The sequence below is a fragment of the Bombina bombina genome, chromosome 12 (assembly GCF_027579735.1).
Source record: "Bombina bombina isolate aBomBom1 chromosome 12, aBomBom1.pri, whole genome shotgun sequence".
NCBI lineage: Eukaryota > Metazoa > Chordata > Amphibia > Anura > Bombinatoridae > Bombina > Bombina bombina.
This window is the reverse complement of record NC_069510.1, coordinates 150,208,439-150,218,438: the sequence shown is the minus strand read 5'-3', so window position 1 is coordinate 150,218,438 and position 10,000 is coordinate 150,208,439. Positions and strand designations below refer to the sequence as shown.

Sequence of the window (10,000 nt, the reverse complement as noted above, 5' to 3'; positions counted from 1 at the left end):
ATTAAGGTGGAAAAAATCGTATTGGCTGATGCAATCAGCCAATAGGATTGAACTTCAATCCTATTGGCTGATCCAATCAGCCAATAGGATTGAGCTGGCATTCTATTGGCTGTAACATCAAACAAAGAAGGCAGCAGCATAAATTTTCACCAAGTTTATTTTGGCACAAAAGCCCACAACGTTTCGGGGTGTTCCTCCTAAACGTTGTGGGCTTTTGTGCCAAAATAAACTTGGTGAAAATTTATGCTGCTGCCTTCTTTGTTTGAGTCTATTTGGGGGTTTGCAGGAACCCTGGCAGCGTGCAGCTGGTATATATGTGTGCTGGACTCTCTTTGATTATGGGTTATTCTATTGGCTTTTCCAATTAGCCAATGTTTTATTTTACAGGTCAATTTGTATTTATTTTAGCTAGGTAGTTAGTAAGTAGTTAATAACTATTTAGTAACTATTCTACCTAGTTAAAATAAATACAAACTTGCCTGTAAAATAAAAATAAAACTTAAGCTAGATACAATGTAACTATTAGTTATATTGTAGCTAATTTAGGGTTTATTTTATAGGTAAGTATTTAGTTTTAAATAGGAATAATTTAGTTAATGATAGTAATTTTTATTTAGATTTATTTTAATTATATTTAAGTTAGGGGGTGTTAGGGTTAAACTTAGATTTAGGGGTTAATAAATATAATATAGTGGCGGCGATGTTGGGGGCGGCAAATTATGGGTTAATAAATGTAGGTAGGTGGCGGCGATGTTAGGGGTGGCAGATTAGGGGTTAATAATATTTAACTAATGTTTGTGAGGCGGGAGTGCGGCGGTTTAGAGGTTAATAAATATAGTGGTGGCAATGTGGGTGGCAAATTAGGGGTTAATAACATGTAGGTGTCGGCGATGTTGTGGGCAGCAGATTAGGGGTAAATAAATATAATGTATGTGGCTGCGATGTTGGGGGCAGCATATGAGGGGTTCATAAGTGTAAGATTAGGGTTGTTTAGACTCGGGGTTATGTTAGGGTGTTAGGTGTAAACATAAAATTTGTTTCCCCATAGGAATGAATAGGGCTGTGTTACTGAGCTTTATGCTGCTTTTTTGCAGGTGTTAGACTTTTTCTCAGCCGGCTCTCCCTATTGATGTCTATGGGGAAATCGTGCACGAGCACGTACAACCAGCTCACCGCTCACTTAAGCAGCGCTGGTATTGGAGTGCGGTATGGAGCACAATTTTGCTCTACACTCACTTCTTGCCTTTTAATGCAGGGTTTGTAAAAACCTGTAATACCAGCGCTGTAGGGAAGTGAGCGGTGACAATAACGTGCAAGTTAGCACCGCACCCCTCATAACGCAAAACTCGTAATCTGGCCGTTGATTTGTTACGATCATGTTTTTTTTACTCATTAACTATATCAAAAAGAAAAATAATAATCCTGCAGTTACTCACTCATTCACTACTCAGTGTTTGCATCACAACCATTTGGAAGTATATGAACTTCAAACTTGCATTTTCGCATTACTTTCAAGCACACTATCACCATGGGTTAATCCCTATATTATTCTACTTTTCTCAATATAAACCTTCTTTTCTTTTCTTATTCAATTTATCTTGGACCTTTCTCCTTTTTTAGTCCAAGTCTGTGTCACATGATAATTCCACCTCAAACCTCTTTCTTGTTATTTTTCTCATTTTGTTTTCACAAGCACTTTCTGTTAATTCATATTATCATTCTAAGACAATATGATCTTTCTAACGTTTGTTACTCAAGTTCCACTATTAGCACTGATTGCCTACACAGAATTCACACCTAAGACATCCCTCACCACAATACACATTTTTTAAAAAGCATTCTGTCATAATAACCGAGTAACTTATGGTTAAAGATATTGAGGCCCATTTATCAATCTCCGCATTCAGCGATGTCTGTCGGACCTGATCCGCACTGTCGGATCAGGTCCGACAGACACTTGATAATTCGGCCTCATAATCTTTCACAATATCCACTAGATTCTTATATATTGAATTCTAGCTCGTATTTTAATATTTTAACACCAATAAATTACTGTCACTTTCACCTTTCTTTACGTTAGATGAATCTTTACTTCTCAAATCAGGCAATTCAAATTTAAATATAGGAGAAACCCCAGAAATAGGCAGAGTTACAGCTTATAATCATCAACTCTGCATCTTATGTATTTTATTGTCCTTGAATATCATTCGATATGAAACACCTCTGAGTTATTTCCATTTGTATCTAACATGCAATAGGACACTTCTGAGTGAAAGGATAAAAACTGACCGTTTTCGTAATATATATCTCCTGATCGCTATGATGAAATACAGAAGTGATTACTCAGTGATCAAAACATTGCACATAAACACACACACCGATTGAGGTAGCCATAGCAACATATCAACTAATTCACGGTTGGATATTTGATGTCCACGTGATTCCACACAATAGCGTTTTAACCAATAACGTTACATGTCATGTAAAAATTTCCAGCTAATCAGAATCAAGAGGAGGGATGCCTGATACCGTAAATAGGATTCACTGTCAGCCCCACGTACCCCTCTGAGGAAGCGATAGTGAAACGCGACCGCGTTAGGGGCTCTATGTTGGTTTTTCACTTGCTCTCTGCTCGTGTAAAATACAATATAGATTTTGTTTATATATCCTCCATAGTTTAATCCCTACATTCCTGGCATTACAGCCTGGGTAGCGTATATCAGTTGTAAAACGATATTTAAATGTATGGAATACGGAATAGTGCTACTTACTTAGCTAGTGTATCTTATATTTACCTCAGTTCATTGTGAAATATAGTTTTTTTATATACGTACTTACCTTAGCTCAATCGCTATATTCCTGGCAAAACAGCCTGTTTAGCGAGTAACATTTAACAATCTGATTACCAATGAACATGATACTAAGTAACGCTACTTTTGAGGAGATAACCTATTCAGCCACTTAAGAGAAAGGCACAATTGTGCCCAGTTTTAGTCACCTAATACTGTGGTAGAAGTACATAGGAGTGGACAGCACAAATACTCCTATGTATTATTCACACACTTGCCAAATTTTCCAAAACGGCTAATAATCCAAGATACTGATTCCTGCTGCCCTATCAGAGTGTTTATTAGCAAACTACAGCTACTCAGTAGGCTAAATCATTTCTCTTCATCTATGTTGATAGCTGACATATATTGGTAGTGTGTGTAACAGAGTCCTGGTATATTCAGGTGCCCACCTTGTTTTCCCTTTATATACAAACCAGTATCAGTGTAAACCTATACCTTTCTACAACGTTATGTCAGACTCACAACTTTACTCCATACTACGACTAAAAATAAGCCCTTTAATCAGCGCCAGCAGTGTAGTGTTATTAACATTTCTGTGCTTGGCGGTAAACAGTGTATCCGTTTTTTCACTGTGTGCGGTCATTTTTACTAGTAATAATAAAAGCTACATGTTAACCACTGTGCTCATCTCATTTTGTTGTGCTCAGAGGCATTACTCTTTATCCCCCCTACTCTAGGGTGTACGTATATGTAATTAAACTGTTATTAATGCCTATGCACAACTATTTGTTCAGGCCCATAACTAACTAAACAAGGCTCTCAAATAGCAACTACATAAGGTGTACGTATATGTAATTAAACTGTTATTAATGCCTATGCACAACTATTTGTTCAGGCCCATAACTAACTAAACAAGGCTCTCAAATAGCAACTACATAGGGTGTACGTATATGTAATTAAACTGTTATTAATGCCTATGCACAACTATTTGTTCAGGCCCATAACTAACTAAACAAGGCTCTCAAATAGCAACTACATAGGGTGTACGTATATGTAATTAAACTGTTATTAATGCCTATGCACAACTATTTGTTCAGGCCCATAACTAACTAAACAAGGCTCTCAAATAGCAACTACATAGGGTGTACGTATATGTAATTAAACTGTTATTAATGCCTATGCACAACTATTTGTTCAGGCCCATAACTAACTAAACAAGGCTGTCAAATAGCAACTACATAGGGTGTACGTATATGTAATTAAACTGTTATTAATGCCTATGCACAACTATTTGTTCAGGCCCATAACTAACTAAACAAGGCTGTCAAATAGCAACTACATAGGGTGTACGTATATGTAATTAAACTGTTATTAATGCCTATGCACAACTATTTGTTCAGGCCCATAACTAACTAAACAAGGCTCTCAAATAGCAACTACATAGGGTGTACGTATATGTAATTAAACTGTTATTAATGCCTATGCACAACTATTTGTTCAGGCCCATAACTAACTAAACAAGGCTCTCAAATAGCAACTACATAGGGTGTACGTATATGTAATTAAACTGTTATTAATGCCTATGCACAACTATTTGTTCAGGCCCATAACTAACTAAACAAGGCTCTCAAATAGCAACTACATAGGGTGTACGTATATGTAATTAAACTGTTATTAATGCCTATGCACAACTATTTGTTCAGGCCCATAACTAACTAAACAAGGCTCTCAAATAGCAACTACATAGGGTGTACGTATATGTAATTAAACTGTTATTAATGCCTATGCACAACTATTTGTTCAGGCCCATAACTAACTAAACAAGGCTCTCAAATAGCAACTACATAGGGTGTACGTATATGTAATTAAACTGTTATTAATGCCTATGCACAACTATTTGTTCAGGCCCATAACTAACTAAACAAGGCTCTCAAATAGCAACTACATAGATTCTTTGATTTCAAACCGCCTGTGTTGTTTGATTAACCACTTCCATTATAGCAGACTTCTGGGTAGTTAAGTGAGTACATTGTGAATATTCAGTCATTATTCTACACATTTTAACCGTTTGTGTGCACTGCTTTCTCGTTGTGTTTCTAAATGTTTGATTCTGTTTGTGTTGGGATCTGAAGTATTTGCTATTCTATTTTCACTATATATACCGGGTGCTCGGCCTGATTTGTCTGGTTGGCTTCTAGCTGTGCAAACAATGTCTTCTTTATAAAGAAAAGCCTAATTAAAGCCTAATGCCAATTTACTTAGCCAGTAACACTCAATAACAATCTGTATGTTGTCATTATGGTGAGAGAGAATACACTTTATCCGCTTATTCCAAATGACTCTGCAGTATTCAGTACAAAGCGGTTGACCTGGAATCTAAACGCTACGTGTCTATAAACAAATAGGTATTAATAGTGCAGCACCATTTCATGTGTGTACATTTTGTCTTCTTTAGATGGCCGCTCTCCAGAGCCCTTTCTACGGTGACAAAATGAACCTCTTTTCCTTGTGTCAGAAGATAGAAAAGTGTGACTACCCACCGTTGCCCAAAGAACACTACTCGGAGAAGGTAAGTCGTGTTATATCTTCACTGGCTGCTTCTTAGGACCGGACTATATTAATGTTAGTATCTAGACCTATCCTGTGTACAGAATATAACATTGTCTTGTGGATATTGTATCCTGGATTTGGTGTAACGTCAGTATCTTGCTAAGTATAATTATGCAGACTGGAAGGCTTAGAAGAATAGATATTTACATGCTAGAGAAGGTCCACCAATGATAGGCGCTGCATATAACCGCCACCGATAGAACAAAATACTGCTGCACAGATAAAGGGCAGGCACACCCAATGTCCCTATAGATCAGTATTCATTCGTGCGAGCGGTGTAAACAGACATTGAGGTTACTGTCCCTTCCTCAGGCTGATTACTTAAGTTACAAATGTGTAGCTTTTATAAGACATTAAACCTGACACACCCTCATGACATCATAATGACATCACTACCTTATATATCCTAAAAGAGAAGACCCAAAACATAGCAAATAATCAGCATATGTTTCAAACAAACACAACATAATGAAAACTTTTCTAATAACAGAATATTGCAAAATAGCTAAAGAAAAAATCAAAAACATCACAGAAGAGTTTTGGATGCAATGTATTCAATCTGTGTATCCGCATAGCCTCTTTCCTTAAAGGGACACTGAACCCAATGTTTTCTTCACGGATTCGCATAGAGCAGCAATTTTAAGCAACTTTATAATTTACTCCTATTATCAATTTGTCTTTGTTCTCTTGGTATCTTTATTTGAAACACAGGAATTTAAGCTTATGAGCCGGCCTATTTTGGGTTCAGCACCCTGGATAGCACTTGCTGATTGGTGGCTACATTTAACCACCAACCAGCAAGCCTCACCCAGGTGCTGAACCAAAGATGAGCTGGCTACCAAGCTTACATTCTTGCTTTTCAAATAAAGATACAAAAATAACAAAGAAAAATTAAAATAGGAGTAAATTATAAAATTGCTGCTCTATCCGAATTTTGAAAGAAAAAAAAATGGGTTCAGTGTCCCTTTAACCCCTTAGTGACCAGACCACTTTTCCATTTGTTGACCGTTTGGGACCAGGGCTATTTTTACATTTCTAAGGTGTTTGTGTTTAGCTGTAATTTTCCTCTTACTCATTTACTGTACTCACACATATTATATACTCATTTACTGTACCCACACATATTATATACTCATTTACTGTACCCACACATATTATATACTCATTACTGTACCCACACATATTATATACCGTTATTCTCGCCATTAAATGGACTTTCTAAAGATACCATTATTTTCATCATATCTTATAATTTACTATAAAAAAAAATATATAAGGAAAAAAACACACTTTTCCTAACTTTGTCCCCCAAAATCTGTTACACATCTACAACCACCAAAAAACACCCATGCTAAATAGTTTCTAAATTTTGTCCTGAGTTTAGAAATACCCAATGTTTACATCTTCTTTGTTTTTTTTTAGCAAGTTATAGGGCAATAAGTACAAGTAACAGTTTGCTTTTTCCAAACCATTTTTTTGTTTCCAAAATAAGCAATAGTTACATTGTAACACTGATACCTGTCAAAAATCCCTGAATAACCCTTCACATGTATATATATATTTTTTAGTAGACAACCCAAAGTATTGATCTAGGCCCATTTTGGTATATTTCATGCCACCATTTCACCACCAAATGCGATCAAATAAAAAAAATCGTTATTTTTTAACAAACATTTTCACAAACTTTAGGTTTCTCACTGAAATTATTTACAAACAGCTTCTGCAATTATGGCACAAATGGTTGTAAATGCTTCTCTAGGATCCCCTTTGTTCACAAATAGCAGACTGATATGGCTTTGGCGCTGCTTTTTGGTAATTAGAAGGCCGCTAAATGCCGCTGCGCACCACACGTGTATTATGCCCAGCAGTGAAGGGGTTAATTAGGGAGCTTGTAGGGTTAATTTTAGCTTTAGTGTAGTTTAGTAGACAACCCAAAGTATTGATCTAGGCCCATTTTGGTATATTTCATGCCACCATTTCACCACCAAGTGCGATCAAATAAAAGAAATCGTTAACTTTTTCACAACTTTAGGTCTCTTACTGAAATTATTTACAAACCACTTGTGCAATTATGGCACAAATGATTGTAAATGCTTCTCTGGGATCCCCTTTGTTCAGAAATAGCAGACGTATATGGCTTTGGCATTGATTTTTGGTTATTAGAAGGCCACTAAATGCCGTTGCGCACCACACTTGTATTATGCCTAGCAGTGAGGTTAATTAAGTAGCTTATAGGGAGCTTGTAGGGTTAATTTTAGCTTTAGTGTAGAGATCAACCTCCCACCTGACACATCCCACCCCCTGATCCCTCCCAAACAGCTCTCTTCCCTCCCCCATCCCACAATTGTCCCCACCATCTTAAGTACTGGCAGAAAGTCTGCCAGTACTAAAATAAAAAGCATTATTTTTTTTACGGCTAGCCTTTGAGAAAGCCACGGACGTGGCGAAATGCGCATCAGGCACTCTGTATGAATGCTTGTCTTAATGCTTTGTGTGTGTTAAACCACTATAGCTATGAATGGATGTTAATATATAGGTGACTTCGATAGTATTTCTACCTGACTGTTTGCCTTTGAATTGGCTCAGATAAACAGACCAGTATTTCTATGGGAATTTATTGTTAAACCCCATATTTGAACTAATATACACAGTGTGGGATTCTGACAAGTGATAGCACCGCTCCAGCATTGCACTAGTTAGATAATTATTGTTGGAGGTCAATCCTCTTTTGCAGATCAGTTTTTGTGCAATCCGTGAGGATTTTTTTGGTGCTTCCCTGCCAGACCTACCCACTTAACACACCTAGTATGGTTAATACCTGGCATTACAGCATCCATTATCCATTTTAACTATTTTTAACTACACTTGATTGAGTGAATGGTTTGTCACCACTTATATATATAGTTTTATTATTTTTTACCATTAAAAGTTACGTTTTATATAAACCTGATTCCTGCCAATCCACATATATATAGAATTTTCCCTATTCAGTACTTTTTGAGTGCTCTGTTATATCCATTTTTCCCTCTACATTTTCTTCTGTCTAAATCATGACATTTTTGTGTTTCATGTCCTTTAAAGGGACTCTCAAGTCAAAATTAAACTGTCATGATTCAGATAGAACATGCAATTTTAAACAACTTTCCAATTTACTTCCATTAACAAAATGTGCACAGTCTTTTTATATTTATACTTTCTTTCTTATGATATCGTGAGTCCACAGCGTCCTCAATTACTGTTGGGAATATCAGTCCTGGCCAGCAGGAGGAGGCAAAGAGCACCACAGCCAATCTGTTAAGTAACATAAATTATGCTTACCTTATAATTTAATTTCCATCGTGGGGAGGAGAGTCCATGGCTTCATTCATTACTATTGGGAACCTGGCCACCAGGTGGAGGCAACCGGAATGGGAAAGGTTTCTTAAAGGACGAGGAAGGGGAAAAGGAAGAACCTAATCGAGCCCATTCGTTCTTGATAATGTTAGCCATCTTTATAGGAACCGGGAAGGTATGGGGTACCACCCTTTCCTCATAAACCTTATCTAGCTTAGGGATAGAAGGTTCCTCCTGAAGCTTCTGCTCCGGAACCTCCAGAGTAGCAAGCACTTGCTTTAGTAAAAAGCGCTAATTCTCCATCTTAAACGTATAGCCAGGCTCCTCTGCCGGAGCTTTAGATGATGCGGATTCCGACCCCGAAGTGTCTGAGTGGGCCTCGTCATCGAACCACTCCACAGGAGCTACCAACATGGACAAATCCTGGGTCTGGCCACTTTGAAAGGTCTTGCGCTTAGCAGAACGTGGTAATGTGTGGATCACTTTTGGAAACCGCCATCTGCAGTTGACCTGCAAAATCTGGCGGCCAACAAATCTCTCTGGAAGGAGCAACAGTCAGACCCTGAGGCGCTGCATGTGCAATAGGGGACTCAACTCGGGAACGCACCTCACGGGACGGAGAGCCCACAGGAAGACGGCTCAGTGGTACTAGACATTCTTTTAGTTTTAGATGTCTCGACCCTCTTAAGGCATGTGGAACATAATTGGGCAGGCTGGTCTACCAGAACCTCACAATAAACACAGGTATGAGACTTTGTTAAAGAGGGAGTACCCTCTAACGCGTCAGAATACTCCATAGCTTGCGCTTTATTAGAATAAAAGAGAAAATAACAGGCACCTTTATAACCACCAATGGCCAAGGCACTCACCACCTCCTATGACCCGGACTACAGAAACTGCTTCGACTCCTCCGTCACAGATCAGACCGGAAGTGAAGAACCCCCACACAGGAGTTTCACAGGACCGCCCCTGCCTAAAGGAGAAAACACGCCAAAAAAGGCCGCACAAAGACTCCCGGAAAAAGAACCTGATAGTTCCACGCATTGCCAGAGCCTCATCCCGCACAAGCGCAGCAATGACACAATAAACAATATCATGTATAAACCCCCCCTGTTCAATAATCCCCCTACTAGGAATATTAACCCATGATTCTGTAAAGATAAAAGGCGCCACACTGTGACCCTGTCTTCTATGTTAACACTGTGTATAAAATGAAACGATCTTACCAGAATCCACGCTGTGGAACAGGAACAGCAGTCTGAGAC

General features: G+C 38.1%; 1 protein-coding gene across 1 annotated transcript in view; it reads left to right on the top strand.

The window, feature by feature from the left end:
• NEK6 (NIMA related kinase 6) overlaps window positions 1-10,000 on the top strand; it is a gene marked incomplete at its 5' end in the record, with an annotated part of 90,981 nt that overhangs the window by 63,219 nt on the left and 17,762 nt on the right. Inside the window, 1 exon segment of the mRNA XM_053695834.1 lies at window positions 5,248-5,361. Coding sequence (XP_053551809.1) covers window positions 5,248-5,361 — 114 coding nt within the window.